The 18,308-nt window shown below is 43.4% G+C and overlaps 1 protein-coding gene across 1 annotated transcript in view; it reads right to left on the bottom strand.

Annotated features, from left to right (window-relative positions):
* Positions 1-4,672: 4,672 nt before the first annotated feature.
* Fbn2 (fibrillin 2) overlaps positions 4,673-18,308 on the bottom strand; it is a 267,870-nt gene continuing 254,234 nt past the window's right edge. The window contains exons 62-65 of the mRNA XM_004651524.2: positions 17,536-17,655; positions 10,703-10,934; positions 9,236-9,410; positions 4,673-6,647 (exon numbers count right to left, since the gene is read on the bottom strand). Coding sequence (XP_004651581.2) covers positions 6,273-6,647; positions 9,236-9,410; positions 10,703-10,934; positions 17,536-17,655 — 902 coding nt within the window. The 3' untranslated portion in view covers positions 4,673-6,272. The remainder of the gene's footprint in view (positions 6,648-9,235; positions 9,411-10,702; positions 10,935-17,535; positions 17,656-18,308) is intronic.

Here is an 18,308-nt window from a genome sequence, read left to right as displayed (position 1 = left end):
AAATCTTGCAAAGTGGTTTCCTTTGGAAAATGTCTCCACTATATCCTGACATTTAATCTGCGGCCTTAATGGGGGTGACTGATGTGAGCTGTTGGTTCCTGGCTGTTTCAAAAGGAAGCTAACCTAATTGAGTAATATCTTTTTTAGGTTTACAGGAAAAGGAAAAAGAGAAAGACAATTAAGCAACACAAGTGGCCAGCGTACTTTCCCAGGGCATTCTTAGTGAAAGGTGTGTGTGTGTGTGTGTGTGTGTGTGTGTGTGGTGTGGTGTGGTTACAGTTCCAAGGTCTGGTTTAAATAAAAATGTTTAACCCTTTGGAAACCAGGACGGCAGTGTAAATTCAGAGGAGTGCAGGACTTGGGAGGGCCTGCTCCACGGCGGCTGATAGCCTGGCATTTTAGTGCGTCCACTAATCTTTGGTTTATGAGAGGTTGGGAGCAGTTACAGAGGGCGGGGCAAACAAAACAAAGAATGGTGTCTAAATTGTGCTTGGGAAACATTTTTGGATTCAGAAGGAGCCAAAACCATGGGAACTGCCTTATATCCGTAGGGCTTAGAAGAGGTCCAAGCAGGCTCACCACGTAGAGGAAGTATGAATAGCCCCGGAGGGCAGCCAGGCAACAGGGTTCTGGTCTCCCTTGTGTAGTAACTTGGCTCTGCACTGAATTCTTACAAATTTTGGCCTCAGTTTCTTTCCTTGTAAACAGGAGTAGTTTTCTATCTCTGACTTTCCACGACGCTAACTCATTTTCCTTTCAATGCGCTGGGTACTCCGTAGGTGTGAGAGCCCCAGCTCTGTGGCTTGGGCTTCTAGGGCTAAAGCCCGCAGGATGGCGAGGGCGACAATTGTCAGCCATAGGACTTATAAAGATGCCCCGGAGGAGCGGGCTGCTTAGGAGACACTTTCTTTGGCTGTCAGCCTATGTTTTGTGGGGAGGCAGTAGTTTCTGAGCCTTGCTTAGGAAGGAGCCTTGTATGAATCTGTAGGATCATTTGTCCCCTCCAGTGGGGATGGCACTGGTGGAGTGAGAAGCTGCCTACACTGAGTGCTTGCTGGGTTCTCTGCTAACAGCCACCTGTCCTATCTTATTCAACCGCGCAGCCACACTGTACTCCAATCTTCATCCAGGAGGTACACCGAGGCTTAAAGAAGTCATGTAACCTCTTAAGAAAATGGAATTGGATGTCAGTTTTGCCTGATTCAAAAGACAGGTTTTTAAACTACAAGACCATACTGCCTCAGTGGTTGCATTACTGAACGGAGGCAGCCATACATATACATTAGGACTTGAAGGCTTTGTCTGTATTGAAAGGATGTGCAAGGAAAACCAGAAAAATATTGTGTGTGTATGTGTGTGTGTGTGCACATGCATGTGTGCAAGGTGACAACCTTGGGCGTTGTTCCTCAGGTGTGTACTTTTCTTTCTTTTTTTTTTTTTTACAATATTTTATTTTATTTATCTTATTTTTTAAATGCTTTTAAAATATTTATTTATTTATTTGAGAGAGTAATAGAAGGAAAGAGGCAGACACACACACACACACCATACACACACACACACACACACACATATATATATATATATGTAGAGAGAGAATGAATGCCAGGGCCTCCAGCCACTGCAAATGAACTCCAGATGCATGCACCACCTTGTGCATCTGGCTTACATTGGTCCTGGGGAATTGAACCAAAGTCCTTTGGTTCTGCAGGCAAACGCCTTAACTGTTACACCATCTCTCCAGCCCTCATATTTATTTATTTAGTTGGGAGGGACAGAGAGGGAGAGGGAGAGAGAGAGAGAGAGAGAGAGAGAGAGAGAGAATGGATACACCAGGGCCTCTAGCCACTGCAAACAAACTCCAGATGCATGTGCCACTTATGCATCTGGTTTATGTGGATCCTGGAGACTCGAACCTAGATCCTTCGGCATTGTAGGCAAGTGCCTTACCTGTTAAGCCATCTCTCCATTTGAGATGGGGTCTTTCACTGGCATGGAACTTGCCAGTTAGGCAAGACTGGCCAGTCAGTGAGCTCCACATATCCTCCTGTCTCTTAGTGCTAGGAATACAAGCAAGTGCCACCCTACTTGACTTCTTTTAAAGTGTGTTCTAGAAATTGAACCCAGGTCCTTGAGTTTGCAAGGGAAGCACTTTATCAACTGAGTGATCTTCCGAGCCCCAGAAGAACATACTTTTTACTAAGTAGGAAAACCATGAATTTGCACTTATTTAAGAACATGCTTTAAAAAAAAAAAACCTAAAAAACAGAACAGTCATCAAATGTAGGCTTGGCTGAGAGTTCAACCATAGCAGATGCCCTCCCTTCTTGTAAGGTGGCAGTGAGTCTCCATCTTTCCCTGTCTCACTAGAAGTAAAGGTTTAAAAATAATCATTATGCTACAGTCTAATTTTTCCCAATGGATTTGCCTTTAAATAGCGTCCAGCAATCCCATCAAGCTCCCAATGATGTGTGATTTAGTCTCTTTCCAATGTCTCTGGAGCATGAAAGCAAGTAGTTGTTTGAATAAATTATGTAATCCTCTTATGGACTATTGTAAATTAGGAGTGCAAAGCAGCCACAAGCAGCCTGGAAAGGAGTGAATGGATTGTATTATGCATTGAAGAGAAGGACTTTCAGATTTCCAGCTATTCTTGAGGAACATGAGTATTTCCGAACCGTTAAGTTGAACATTATAAAATAGCCATCTTCTAAGCCAAATATACCAATATTGACAGTTTCACATGCTTTTTTTAAAATATGAATTTCCTTGCTACTAAAGCTTTGACAGAATCAGGTAGATTCTTGTTCTATAGTTTTCATCTGTGTGTTCTCACCCTTTACCCAAAGCATTTCTTCTGTAATCTAAGAAGGCAATTTATGCAAAAGAAAGCCTGAGAATATTTACAAGGGAGTCAGTGAATGAGTCTGTTTGATATCCTTAATAATATGGATAGATGTTTACATACAGTTCAACTTATAAGTTTTCCTGAAGTATTTCCCTAGCTGACATGCACACATGACCTACTTCCCTGTACTATGAAGCAAGCAGCAGCAATGTCAAAAGGTGCTAAAGAGGACAACAGCTTTCACAGTTCTAAATCTAGATACCAGTAGAGAAGTCATGTCACCTGAAGACCATTTCTTTTCACTTTTTTTTTGTATGAGTATGTGTGTATGGTATGTATTTGTGCATGCGTGTTTATATGTATATGGACATACGTGTGCATACATGTGGAGGTCATAGGTTGACATCAAGTGTCTTCCTGGATCACTCTGCCCCTTGTTTTCTGAGGCAGGATCTCGCACATGAACCCAGAGCTGGCTGATTGGGCCAGTGTGATGGGGGCGGCCATCTCTGCCTTCCGATCTGGAATTAGAGGTGAGCTCACCTGGCATGGGCCTTGGGATTCAAGCTCTTGTCCTCACACTCAGTGGTAAGGACATTTTCATGACTTAGCTGAGGAAGTTTCTGAGATAAAACGTGAAGGAAACGGCCTTTGCCACTGGTTATCGGAAAAACATACCAGTGGTGGCCAGTGCTCACATGAAGAGAGTCACAGGTGATTTGTACAAGGTTCCTATGGGACGGAGCTTTGTACTGTCTTGTCCTAGCACATCCTTCCAGGCCCCCAGAGGGCTTCTCGTCTTCTGTGTGAAGCTCCTAATGTGTGGATTCTCAAACTTCCTCCTGAACAGGTTCAAGGTACATGGAAAGTGTTGTTTTGCACTCAAAGCTTGAGTCAAACCTGTTTCCAGGGAGCTTCCTGTTCCCACGCTCATGGCTGAACCATGAGCAGTGCGAGAGGATGCTCACTGGGCATGCTGAGTCGTGCAGGATGCCCCCAGAAAAATACTTTGCTTATGCCACACAGCTGATCTCTGGTTGGCAAAGGACGACATTAAGATCAGTTATGCTATTTCCTTGTTATTCTTTGGATGCAAAAAGAAATTAAGCACACACATTCTTTTTTTTTTTTTTTTTTTTTTCTAGGTAGGGTCTCACTCTGGCTCAGGCTGACCTGGAATTCACTATGTAGTCTCAGGATGGCCTTGAACTCATGGCGATCCTCTTACCTCTACCTCCCAAATGCTGGGGTTAAAGGCATGTGTCACCATGCCCGGCTAAGCACACACGTTCTTAAATCATGTATTGAACTAACTTTAAGACTAGAAGAAAAAAATTTTGTGTGTGCTCATTTTAGCAATGCATCCAAGGAAAAGTTCCTGTGAGAATCGCTTGTGTGGTGCTGTCAGAGGTAAGAGGCTTTGGAGAGATTTGGTGAAGATGCCATCTTCACTGGGGTACGCCTGCTGCTATGCTGGCTTGAAAATTCAGGTTTGGGGAAATTTGTGTCATAAAGACTCAAAAACAATGCTTCACTCCTGCGTGGATGTTTGAGGGTGCTTACAACGTAACCATTTCCTCAAGCGTGCTTATGGAAGATGAGAAGGAATTCTGAGATCTCTGTACCGTCCTATTTGAAGGTAACTTGAATTCGTAGTTGTTACTGGGACATGCCTGACTGCTTCTTGCACAAACTTGGCGGTGTTCCTTTACTTACCTGTTGATGTGCCTGGCTGTTCATCTGCTTAGTAAGTGTGCCTGTCAGCCAAGTCTTCAGTCCCTCCCACCAATGTGCCCGGGATTATAAAAGTCTCAGCCAGAAAACTACCCCAAAATAAGCTTTATTGCAAGAAAAGTGTCATATTTGATATATAAACTTACAAAAACAAAACCAAAACCGTAAGATTTTCCTCACAAACACTTGATTACAAATTTACACGGTTTCTTCTGTTTTTCTTTCTTTTTTTTTTTTTCTTTCTTTTTTGTTACTAAAAACAAACAAAACAAAAAGCCCAAAACACTGGCTACAACTGGTTACTAATCTTTGGTCAACGCAGGTGTGAGAGGGACAGCCTGGAAGTTGGTGTGTGCTTTGGCCATTTCCCACATGAGGTCTGGTCACTGGTCCAGGGACAGGTTCGTGGGGTAGAGAACATGGAGACATACTCATTAGCACCTCCTGGTATGATATCTTTTCAAATGACTAAAGCAAACTAAACATCAAGTCATCTTACCAACATTTTTCATACACAATAAGCTATGATAAAAACAAGGCATATGCTGCATAACTACAGTATTATTGAAAATTCTAAAAAAAAAAAAAAAAAAGAAAAGGTCTTCAACAACAACAACAACAACAACAACATATATTCCTTGGCTGCACAGCATGATTTGTTTTGCACATATGGCAATCCTGAAGTAGCTTGAACATAATAAATGCACCATGAATCTACGACAGCACCAAACCCTACAGAACGCCTGGGGTTCCTCCTCAAAGGAACGGCGGTCCCTCAGCTGCCTACGGGGCCACAAGTGCGCAGCGCGCCCTGGTGGGAACGAGGCGTTATGGGCAGCACGTGTCGGCCCTTGAGGTTACGGGAAGGAAGTACAGTACAGTCTGGTCGCATTGCGCATGGTCTCCCGAGCAGTCAAGGTATTTTGCTACAGTGGTGTGTTTCATCTTCCGTTGCCTGGTTGTCCGGCGATGTGAAAGACTGTCACAGAGCTGCTCTGGCTTTGAGCTCCTTTGTAAAGGATCGAACGACATTCGCGTCTTTTTAAGTGATTGGTTTCGCTGCCTATTGAGCTCTCCAAGGCTTTCTTTAAAATAGTCAGGTATGTACCAGTTGGAGGACTGGCAGAAAACCAAAGGAAACATCTTTTGAATCTAGTGAATTTTTAAAAAGCACCTCTAAAAAGAAATAGATCAAATTTATAAATCTAAAGAAAAACAAGTGAGTTTCCCTTTTTTTTTGTTTACATAGTTTGTTCATTTCTCCATATATTACTGCATTAAAAATAAATAAACATCTATATTTTTTTAATTAGCAACTATAGCAAAATACCCGAAGTGTTACAGACTGCTAACAGGAAAAAAAAAAAAAAAAGCTCACATTATTTTTGTGCATTTAGTGCCATATGCTGATCTCTTGAACATTTAGTGTTTTTTTTTTCAATATACTTAAAAATGAAGTCATACAAAAAATACAGTAACTATGGTTGCCTTTGTACTCAAATCTTTGGCCGCACCAGAGTCTAAATTATCCCTCCTGCGAGGGTCAATATTCCAAAGTCTGAGATAGGGAGGAAAGAAACAAGAGTTTGTTGTTTTTTTTTCCCCCCCCTCCCCTTTATCATCAACACTGCAAACACCCGCAAAGGCTGGCAGTGCTGTGGTTTGAGCCTGGGCCCACATTTGCTAAGGGTTAATAGAGTTGAATCTGCAGCCTCATCCTGAGAGCCTCCCCAAGCTCCCCTAGGAGGTAGTCATCCTCCCTGTGCTCCTCCAGTGTCCTCAGCTCCTTCTTCCCATAGAGAGGGACGCTCGTGATTTCCAGTGTGTATGTGCCTGGCATGGGCTTCTTCTTGGCTGTGTGCAGGTAGCTGAGGCCATTCTTTTGGTGGATGCGGAAGACGCCGTCGTCATTCCCTCGGGAGATGATGTAGCGGATGTGGTTGTTGAGGGGCTCGATAGCAGGCATGAGTTCAAGGATGTGCTCCTTGGAGCCAAGGCCGGAGAGATTGAACTTCATGTTGACTGGGCTGTCTATGTCGACACTCTCTAAGCTAATGTGCTCCACCTGGGGAAAGAACAAGAAAGTGCTGGTGATGTATTTCCACAGTGCAGGCAGAGTATTCAGAAGCCATCTGTGGTCCCTGGGGCTGCAGCCACAGTGACAGGTCGTAGCTTCCCGCTCCCCATTTAGCACCAGTGGTGGCTGGGAAAGAGCCTGCTGGAAGCTCTGGACAGCTTGGATAAAAGGCTCATTCCATGCAGGATGCCCTGTAAATCCTTACAATTTCTCATTCAACCTCAATGAAGTGGTTCCAGCTTCAGGTCTAAGATTATAGACAGCATTCACATTACAAGGTTTTTGATTGCCTTGGTGGGTGTCATCATGCTTAGTAGTACAATTTTTTTTTTAAAGGAGTCTAATTTAACTTTTTTCATGGAGTCAGAATGAGAGGTGCTGCTAAAAGTGCTTCAAGCCCAGGGCTTGGCTCTGATTTCTAAGGTGCTTTAACAGAAGTGCGTTCAATGGGAACCTCAGTATATGCAAAGATAGGATCTGCGTGGCTCCAGCTTGAACCAGCCTTGCTAAAAGCCAGTGGGAACATGGCTCGGATAATCCGATGTGAGTTGTGTACTTGTTAAGTAAGGATGTGGCTTCAGTGCCTCACAAGCGCCCATCATGTCCAGACAGAATTATGTTACTAGTACCACAGTGGAAAGGTTTTGTATCTTGAGGAATAACCTGTCAAGTTAAAGCTCAGTTGGATAACACAATCCATTTAAATATAATGTTGACTTATTATAAAACTGTAATGTAGAGGGTTGGAGAGATGGCTCAGCAATTAAAAAGCACAGCCTGTGCAAATATGAGAACCTGAGGGGGCCTGAGAAAACACTGGAGTTTGATCTCCAAAACAGCTGGGCACGGGCATGCATAGCTCTGTAACCCCAGCCCCACAGGGGGGAGCAGAGACCTGAGAATCTTTGGACCTTGAGAAAACATGGCAGAGTCCAGGATCAGTAAGAGATTGGCTCAAACAAGAACCAGCAGAACAGCAATGGAGTGGGAAACCTTATACTGCACCTGACCATTACAGGGACATGCGCCCTGCCACAGGCAAGCACATGGGCACATACACACATACAACACACACACACACACGCACGCACGCACGCACGCACGCACGCACGCACGCATGCATGCAAAAATAAAATTGTCTCAGAGTTTTTGACTAAATAAATCAGGTCATTAGATAAGGAAAATTTATGAGGCCTAGAGAACTAAAACAAGTTGATTATTATTTTTTGGTTGGGTCAATTTCTCAGCAATCTTAACTGATACAAAAGTTTTCAATAAAATGTTTGTTAAAAGAAATGGCTGGAAGGATGGCTTAGCAGTTAAGGCGACTGCCTGCAAAGCCAAAGGACCCAGGTTTGATTCCCCAGGACCCAGGTTAGCCAGATGCACGAGGGGGCGCAGGCATCTGGAGTTCATTTGCAGTGGCTGGAGGCTCTGACATACCCATTCTCTCTCCCCCCTCTTTCTCTGTCAAATAAATAAATAAGTAAAATATTACAAAAGTATTAATTGAGCAGATTGGAGACTGATAATCAATCTCGTGTTGTCAAATCTTTGGGAAATCACTAATCTATCCAGATGTGCACTATTAATCACTGGCAGGGACTCACGTGCAATGAACAAGTCAGGCCCTGCATCAGGCACTTCTCATGCCACGACTCAACCAGCCTTCCCTCCCACCTCAGTCTATAGGTGTGGGAATGGAGGTAAAGCGGTTAGGTGAACATGCAGTATGTCTTGAGGGACACAGGCAATCAGTGAGGAGGGTTGAGGGATAGATTCAAAATCAGGCAGTCTCGTGTCTGCCCCCGTAACGGCACTGCTAAAATGCCAGTGAGAGAAGATGCACCACAGGTACGTTGTTTGATGAGAAGGTTTTTTATGATGGCAAAGACTTACAAACAAGTCAAAAAAAGCAGGGCTGGAAAGATGGCTTAGCGGTTAAGTGCTTGCCTGTGAAGCCTAAGGACCCCGGTTCGAGGCTCGGTTCCCCAGGTACCATGTTAGCCAGATGCACAAGAGGGCGCACACATCTGGAGTTTGTTTGCAGAGGCTGGAAGCCCTGGCTTGCCCATTCTCTCTCTCTCCCTCTATCTGTCTTTCTGTCCATGTCTGTTGCTCTTAAATAAATAAATAAATAAATAAATAAAAAAAAAAACAGGACATGACACCTAGCTGTCTGGCCTACTGAACATTAAAATCAACATGGTACTTTATATGTTTAAGACAGTATTGGAAGAATTCAAAAATTATTTCATTTTTGAATTATTTTAAAATAATTATTTCCCAAAATGGACATCTTATATTCCTTGGCACCAACCAAAAACTAAAAAAAAAAGAAAAAGAAAAAAGAAAGAAAGAAAATGATTTGAAACTGAATTTTATAGACTTTCCTCAAGGTCTTTGTGCTTGAGTTATCAATTCTACCAGCTTAAATTTGCTTGTCTTGCCGCATTGGACTCATTAAATTTCCAGAAGGGCTGAACTGCCCTGAGGCATAAACTACATAAACGGCACTTTGCACACATCTACTATGTGGATCAACCTTGTGGCAAAGCAGAATGCGGTCTACTCACAGCTGGGGTTGGCTCAGGGTCGTGGGCGCTCCTCTTTTGCCTGCCGTCGTTCTTGGAGTAGCCATTGATTTTACATTCATAGCATGCTTCTGGCGACAAAGCATTTTCCTCATCCACCTCTGCGTCCACTGACAGATACTGTCCTTTGTTGAATCCCATTCCTGACACGCAGTGGCTATTGACAAGAAGCAAAGTGTCATTAGACATTATCGTGATTAGCCTGGATGGACAGCTGCTTTCTAGTGCAGAGCAAAGACTTTTTAGAAATGTGGCGCCGACAAAGCAAACTCTAGACTCTGAGTCCCAAAGCCTCATTTTTGCAGTTCTTTTATTCACCACACACTCAGCACGTGAGATTTCCTCTTGTTCTGAAATCACGACGTTGCTCTGAAGGTGTGCCCTGGACTTTCCTAATGGTAACTCCGACCTCCAGTGCACCACCTGGGTGGGCATGGCTTACTCAGGAGGGAAAAGAGCAGCATGGGTTTCCAGTCAGTGGTAAGTGAAGCTTCCTTGCTTCATGAGCTCAAATCTAGCCTGTTTCCTGACCAAAACATAACGTCCTTCTGCTTTGAGTATTGTTACTGCTGGATTCCTCTTTTGGTGAGTAGAAGAGCCCGTATGTTGGCTCTGAAGTGACCCACATTGGACCCAGTCTTTTCTGTTAGACACCCTAGACCATGTCCCTCAGTGTTTGCCTCACCCACTGCTCCGGCTAGGAATATGATACTGACTCCTAAGTGCTCATCTTCTTGCCCCCGAGCACAGGGTGGCTACACAGGGCCAGCCAGCACCCAGCCACAGCTAGCAAGACCTGAGAAAGGCAACTAACTGACAGGGAGCCGGCCATGGGGAGATGGGCCCTGCCCAGTGCACCTGCTGGGAGTGTCCTGTTTCTGGGCATTATAAAAAACAAAGAAGCTGGGCGTGGTGGTGCACGCCTTTAATCCCAGCACTGGGAGGCAGAGGTAGGAGGATCGCCATGAGTTCAAAGGCCACCCTGAGATAACAGAGTTAATTCCAGGTCAGCCTGGACCAGAGTGAGACGCTACCTTGAAAAAAAAGAAAGACAAGTTTCTTCACTGGGACTGTTGGGCCAATACCTGACCAAATTTGTAGAAGGATCCAGGGTGAGGCGGTTTTCAGGCTACCTCTTTGCCTGCTTATCTGTGCCAACATGTGAGCTATGCTTTCAAACATCCGCTTGTCCCTGGCTCTGTGCTGAATGAATCTATTCTGGTCACTGTGAAGGGCCAGAGTTGTGCTAAAGCCCAGGTTTTCGGCTGACCACAAAGGGGATGGCCCTATACCAGCAGCACTGTCCCGTGACTCCTCGGTGCTTAATTCCTAACACGCTCACACTGGGCTGAAGGCACAGGTGGCCAGGTAGCCTGAGCTCACCGAAGGGAGAGAGGCATGTCCTCCTGTGGGCCACCCGTGGCTACTGTGGAGGGTGGGATGCCTTACCCTTGCCCTACTCTGAAGTACCCGGGCGGGCAGCCGCAGAGGTAGCCGCCTTCGGTGTTGGAGCAGCCGTAGTTGCAGGGGTTCTTGGAGGAGGAGCACTCGTTCACATCATGGCAGGCGCTGGAGAACTGGTCGAAGGAGAAGCCCGAGGGACAGGCGCACTTGTAGCTCCCCAGGGTGTTGTAGCAGGAGGCCGAGCCGCAGGCACTGGGGTTGGAACACTCGTTCTCATCTAGTCACACAAAGGAAGACATTCTCAGGCGGGAAAGAAGACCTGCAGTCTCAAAGCACCCATGATTTCATAGGGGCCATGATTCGTTTTGGGTTTGCAAAGAAGCATATTAATTAAAAAGTTCAAATTGTAAATTTTCAAAGCTTTTTTTTTTTTTTTTTTTTTAAAGAAAAAAAAAATCCCCAAACCCTGCATTGTTCTTTTCCAGTGTATCAGTACTGTGTTTTGAGTATGTGGGTAGATCTTAGGGACAGACATTTCCAGTTTGGTTGATGAATAATTCTTTTATTCTTTTAACAAAAGCCTATTTCTGCTAAAATCCTGAGAGGATAGATTAACAGTTGCCAGGGGCTGGGGAAGCAGAAAAGGGGATATAACAACTATTAGGTGTGCAGTTTCTGTTTTGGAGTAGTGAGAATGTTCTGCAGCCAGCATTGGCGGTGCCTAAGTATCTTTGTGAGAATATGCTAAGAACCATTTAACTGTGCACTTTAAAAGAGTGAGATTTTTTAATTTTTATTTATTTATTTGAAAGTGACAGACAGAGAAGGGAGAGGGGAGAGAGAGAGGGAGAATATGGGTGCTCCAGGGCCTCCAGCCACTGCTAACAGACTGCAGATGCATGTGCCACCTTGTGCATCTGGCTTACATGGGTCCTGGGGAATAGAGCCTTGAACCGGGGTCCTTATGCTTCACAGGCAAATGCTTAGCCACTAAGCCATCTCTCTAGCCAACGGTGAGTTTTATAGAATGCGAATGATGTTAATTTTTTAGAAGTCCATCCATATCTGTGCTTATTTCCCACATCTTCATTATATATGGGGAGAGGATATAAAAAATTGAAAATGTCAGACGAAATCATGGAAACAAACACGACTTAGATCTACTGAACTGAGAGCATCATGGCTGTGAGTGTTTGAAAGTGCACTTGGTGCACGCTGAGCCTTCTGGGAGGGTGCACACCGCCGCCAGGCACACGTGGCTCTTCCTGCTGAATGCCTGCTGCCCTGCGACGCCCGGCAGGTGGGCACGGGCAGGCAGTGCTTCCAGATTCCACAGACTCAAGACCTCGCCATGCTTCTAACTTTGGACACTGTGAGTTTGCTTTTAACTGGTTGATAATGCAGCCTGTGGCTTGACTCCTTTGGCTCTATTATAATCCAATTTTCACCCCGGGCGCAAATCACATCTGTTCCCTGGAACACTTTCCATTCTCGTGACTACACAGGGAGCCCTGAGTGTCTGTTTACATATTTCAGTCCATATTCGGAAACAGGCTCATTTGCAAGGAAGCGTACCCGGGGAGCGCTGTGGCCATGGCAGTGAGAGGAGGATTGGCAGCAGCTCAGGGAAATTAGGGAAGATGAAGTTGGGGTGAGGCAGACAGGCCTCTCAGACAGGGAAGCTCAACTTTGTTAACACAGGACAGAGGTTATTGAAAGGGAGCATTCTTATGTCATCAGTATAGTTGCAGAATGAAATGAGAGCACTAAATGTAGAACTCATAGACACTGAATATAAAATTTGCTTCATTATCTAATAAGTGAAAATTCATAGCCTTTATGACACAAGGAGAAAGTACGTAAATTCTCAGTAACTTGGCTGCATGCTGTTTTATTTCTATCTATGAAAAGCTTTGAATTCTATTGCAAAGGTTCATTTGCTTTCATAATTAGTTATGATATTCATAAGGAGCATTTCTCTCCCAACATGGAATTGAAATTAGGTTATAGCTTAATGACACGTTCCCACCATGATGAATTCAGACACTGTGTTAGGTAGAAAAAAAATACCAGGAAAAACCAATTAATTGAATAAACTGCATTTGTAACTACCACTTACATGAATATTTTTAAATAGGTTAACAGATTTGGAAGTACCACGGTATCTCATATATTTATGCATTTATAGCATGGTAACATTTTTTAGCATATAAATATGGTTAATTAAGATAGACTTTGAATTGAAATGCTTTGCTGGCTATGTTTGAATTATTTTGGAAAAGCTGTAGAAGAAACTGGAAGTTCTCAGCTCTGAACAAAAGACTTGTGCACTGATATAATTTTCCTTCATAGGCAAATGTTAATCACATTCACACATTTTCATTTTTAAATGAATATAATATTCATTAAAAGTTGGGCTGGAGAGATGGCTTAGTGGTTAAGCGCTTGCCTGTGAAGCCGAAGTACCCTGGTTTGAGGCTCGATTCCCCAGGACCCACGTTAGCCAGATACACAAGGGGGCGCACAGGTCTGAAATTTGTTCGCAGTGTCTGGAGGCCCTGGCGCACTCATTCTCTCTCTCTCTCTCTCTGCCTCTTTCTCTCTGTGTCTGTCACTCTCAAATAAATAAAAATAAACAACAAAAAAATTTAAAAGTTGAGAAGCTGGGCATGGTGGTGCACGCCTTTAATCCCAGCCCTCAAGAAGCAGAGGTACTAAGATGGCCAAGGCCACTGAGACTACATAATGGATTCCAGGTCAGCCTGGGATAGAGTGAGACCCTACCTCAAAACAAAAACAAAAAACCCAAAAAAGTTGAGAATGCCATCCACATCTGTATAATCTATGTGTTAGAATTTTGTAAAATTAAAAAATATTTTTAAACTTTTATTTGTTTATTTATTTATTATAAAGAAAGAAAGAGAGAGAGACAGACAGACAGACAGGTAGACAGAGGGGGGGTGGGAGAGAATGGGCATTCCAGGGCCTCCAGCCATTGCGAAAGAACTCTAGAAGCATGTGCTACCTTGTACATCTGGTTTATGTGGGTTCTGGGGAACGGAGGCTTTGCAGGCAAGCGCCTTAACTACTAAGCCATCTCTCCAGCCCAGAATTTTGTAAATTTTGAAAGACCTTGTGTTGTTCCTGAATGGTAGTGTTAAAAGTATAACAAATTTACAATTTTGTTCAAGACAATATGGTGCATTGAGTGCCAGTTTTGATCATGTTCAAGAAGATTTGGGGAAATCTATTTGATGTATTTCTATATTCTCCCATAAATCATGAATGACTGAAGATATTTATATCAGTAGGTCATGGAAAAAATGCCTGTGTACTTTTAATTTACACTTTGTCATAATTCTTTTTTTAATTTTTATTTATGTATTTGAGAGCGACATACAGAGAGAGAAAGAGGCAGACAGAGAGAGAGAATGGGTGCACCAGGGCCTCCGGCTACTACAAACAGACTCCAGATGTGCGCCACCTTGTGCATCTGGCTAGTGTGGGTCCTGTGGCATCGAGTCACGAACTGGGGTCCTTAGGCTTCACAGGCAAGCGCTTAACCACTAAGCCATCTTTCCAGCCCGATTTTGTCATAATTCTTATGTTAAGTTGTTGCTTTTATTAGCTCCCTGATGGGGTCAGTTCACTCTATGCTATGTATTTGAGTTAAAATTAAACTGGGGTGGTAAGGTAAGAATGGCAGATTCTATTAGAAACTAGCTGGATTCCTTAACCTTTCAGGGAAGGATTGAGAAAACTTAGATATCCTTGCTGTCTCTACCGAGAGCATTGCTGCTTAGAGAGAGCCACTTTAAGAAAGTGCACAAATTCACTTTGTAATTGGGAATATCTGCTTATGAACGTTTAGTTTTGGACTCATCTTTGATGCTTTTAATATTTATTTATTTATTGGAGAGAGGGGAAGGAGAAAGAGTGGCAGATAGAGAAAATAAGTATGTCAGGGCTCCAGCTACTGCAAATGAACTCCAGAAGCATGTGTCGCCGTGTGCATCTGGCTTACGTGGGTACTAGGGTATCGAACCTGGGTCCTTTGGCTTTAGAGGCAAGTGCCTTAACCACTAAGCCACTTCTCCAGCCCCTGGTATATATATATTTTTAAAAAATATTATTTAAATATATTTATATATTTAAATATATATATACTTATATTTGCGAGTATTTAAATATAATAATATAAAGTATATAGTATAAATTATATATTTAAATTTATATATATATACATATATAAATTTAGATATATATATATATATTTAATATATATATATTAAACAGGGATTTACTGGCTTCAAACTTGAGGTCATACCGCTTCAGCTTCATAGATGCAGGGATGTCAGGCACGCCTGACCTCCTCTTTGAAGCACACTGCTCTGTGTAAAGGCCACTCCTAAGTAGAAGCCCACAGTCTCCCGGCTGGGCGCTGGTGAGCTGCTCCAGCACCTACCCAGGGATCTCACGAGCGGAAACTGGATGACCCTTACCATGTTGAGTTTAACTCAGACGATTTCCAAACTTACTAAAACCCTGGGAAGGTATTTTTGTGTTACATGTTCACAGACAGAAACCTTAGGAAATACATACTTACAGACAAAAACTTCAAGAAACACTAAAAACCTAAATTGATGCCTCATGTATTTCTACTGTTAAAAACAAGAATTCTATTTAAGCTAGCTATTAGAAGAGAATCATTCTCTTGTCTTAAGTTCCAAAGAACTACCAAGAACTCTATGGCATTTACTAAAGTGGTGGACATCAAATTTTATAAATAATTTAATGTAACATAATTTTAATAGCTACAACAATACTACTCTTGGGCTTGAGACAGGGCTCAGAAGTTAAGGTGCTTTCCTACAAAGCCTGACTACTTGGGCTCAATTCCACCGGAACCCACATAAAGCCAGATGAAGAAAGTGGTGCATGCATCTGGAGCTCTATTGTAGTGGCTGGAGCATGCCCACTCTCTCTCCACTCGCAAATAAATAAAACAACATATTTAAATACTTTTTCCTATAGTCTAAAAAATTGGTTGATGCTTTGCCACAGTTTATGAATGAATAAATTAGGACATAAGGATTTTTTCAATATAATTTTTTTCCTGTGAAGAGAAAAAGAAGTAAATAATATTTATGACATTACTGTGACTGGCTGTTTAAGTCACTGCTTTGATAACCCTTTCTTTTCTTGCTGTATGCTTGCTTTAAACATTAATTTTTTAATGTACAAAATAATGTATTTCATTCATGACTGTTTTTGTACGCATATTAAATTATACCTTGCTCACATATCCTCAGCTTCTTCATTACGATTTGCTTCTGCCTTTCCTCCCACACATTTGTATTTCTGGGGTGGCAGTGTGTCTGCCTGGGGCTTGGCAGAAAGCCACGGGACAGGGACAGCTGTATAACTAAGAAGTTCACAGAGCTGGTTGCCTTCCTTTGAAATTTATCAGGATTTTCTTCTCAGCTCACTAAACTGTCATCAGAAGATTCTTTTGAGGAGAACCCAAAAGATAAAATCAGAATAATTTATGTACCAGTACTGTATTTGAATACTGTGTGGAGTGCCTTAACTCATACAGGGAAGCCGGAAGGAAGCTTCCCGCCTGCCTTTCTCTGCGGGACCCCTGCCTCCCGCCCTTCTGCTCCCTTGCAGCAGGCGTTGTTTCAATGTGGGGATGAGATGCACTGAAATGGAGCCGGGCAATTAGGCCTGTGAAGGACACAGCTGGGTGCTCTGGCAGGATCATGCTCTCTAGCCAGTGGCTTCATCCATGATGATTTTCAGCGTCAGGAAATCCCCGAACACCTGTGTTTTCTCTGATAGACCTTTCTGTCTGCAGCTGTCATCAGTATTTGCTATAACTCATTGCCTTTCCTACCTTAAAACATTTCTTCATGGTATCTATGTGATGAGAAGGCATGGGTGGACTGTCCTTAGTAAAACGATCAGAATACCTAGCCCTGTGTGACGATGTGCTCCTGTAAGCCCAGCACTCAGGGAGGCAGAAGGAGCAGGTGAGGTCAGCCTGGGGCTACCTAGTAATTTGCAGATCAGCCTGTCTCAAAATAGAGGGAAAAAAAAATCCTTTTTTTTTTTTTTTTTTTTCTGGGTTGTTGGTGGGCAATGGATAGGTAACTCTTTTACGTCTAAAACCTGAACGGATTACATTATGATCAAAGCAGTAGATCGAGACACATGAAGGTGATGAACCTTGACAAAGTGGCTAGAGACAAGATTATATCTAGCCAAAATTTAGAATAACAACATCTCTAGTTGGGTTCCTGTTAGGTGCTTGAAAACATTTTTATTATAGATATTTTCAAACATACACAAGGGCAAAGACTGGTAGAATAAACCCCCTCACTATGCATCCCAAACCCCCCCCCCCCCCGTCCCTCCCTCCTCGCCGCCTTTGGAATTAATTGATTAATTATGTGTGTACAGGCAGGCCAGGGCCTCTAAATGCTCACCTGGACTTACATGGGTGCTGGAGAATTGAATATGGACTGCCAGGCTTTGCAAGCAATCGCCTTTAACTGCTGAGCCATTTCCCTTGCCCCAGTAGCCCCCCCCTTTCCTTTTTAACAGTGTGTGTGTGTGTGTGTGGGTGTGTGTGTGCGCATGCATGTGTGGGGGGGGTGCAGGGTGGAGTGGCAATGGAACCCAGGACATCTCACTTGCTAGCCAAGTGCTCCAACACTGACCCACACCGCTTGCCTTCCCATGCATCACTCTTTGAGCACTGAGTTTTAAGGACTAGGGTTAAAATGCCATACTGACACTCCAACCTCTCATCATTGTTATTTAGATACTTTCAAGAGAGAAACGCGGGTGCGGTGTCACCAAAGAGCGCTTACCAACGCACTGGTTCCACTGGTAGTGCTGGACGTAGCCTTGCGGGCAGCCACACCTGTACCCGCCCAGGATGTTCTGACAGCCGTGCTGGCAGCGATGGTTGCCGTCACACTCATCCACATCTGCAACAAGAAGCCCGGCAAGACTGTTTCGTTCTCCTCCCCTCCACCCTCTGGTCAAAGGCATTCCCAACACAACCGTCAGGGGGACAAGTAAACAAGTCCTCTTGCACAAAGAAGCGGTGGCTTTCTTCCCAGTCATGTGCTTTGGAGCGGTGGTGCAGACCGCTGAGACCGGAAAGCCACCACCTTATTCTCGTGCTCGTCCCAGACTCGCCAGACTGTGGCACATCAATGCTCCGAATCACGGCTTAATCTCAGCAAGCCAACCATAGCGACCACACATGTGCATTTTGGACTGATTAACTGTGTATGGTACGATGTCTTTGGCATGTATATGCATATGTATATGAATACATGTATATGTATGTCTCATATGCATTACATATTCTAGTTGATTCAAAAGTGATTCACATGGACTCCTGATTTGTGGCAGCCAATATAAGCACCGCAGACATACCTACAAAGTATAATGGTTTTGCGTGCAAAAAAATATTTTTTTAATGCCATTCAAGATTAATTAGATGCAATTCACTTTTAAGTATTTGAATATGTGGTTATTTTTAGGAAGATGTGGTATTATTATACATATGGAATAATTTCTTTGTTCATGTATGCATGGACTTTTGGAATGACAACTGAGGCTTTGGAATCTA

The sequence above is a fragment of the Jaculus jaculus genome, chromosome 14 (genome assembly GCF_020740685.1).
Source record: "Jaculus jaculus isolate mJacJac1 chromosome 14, mJacJac1.mat.Y.cur, whole genome shotgun sequence".
Classification (NCBI taxonomy): domain Eukaryota; kingdom Metazoa; phylum Chordata; class Mammalia; order Rodentia; family Dipodidae; genus Jaculus; species Jaculus jaculus.
The sequence above is the reverse complement of the archived record's forward strand: the minus strand, read 5'-3'. Positions and strand labels throughout refer to the sequence as shown.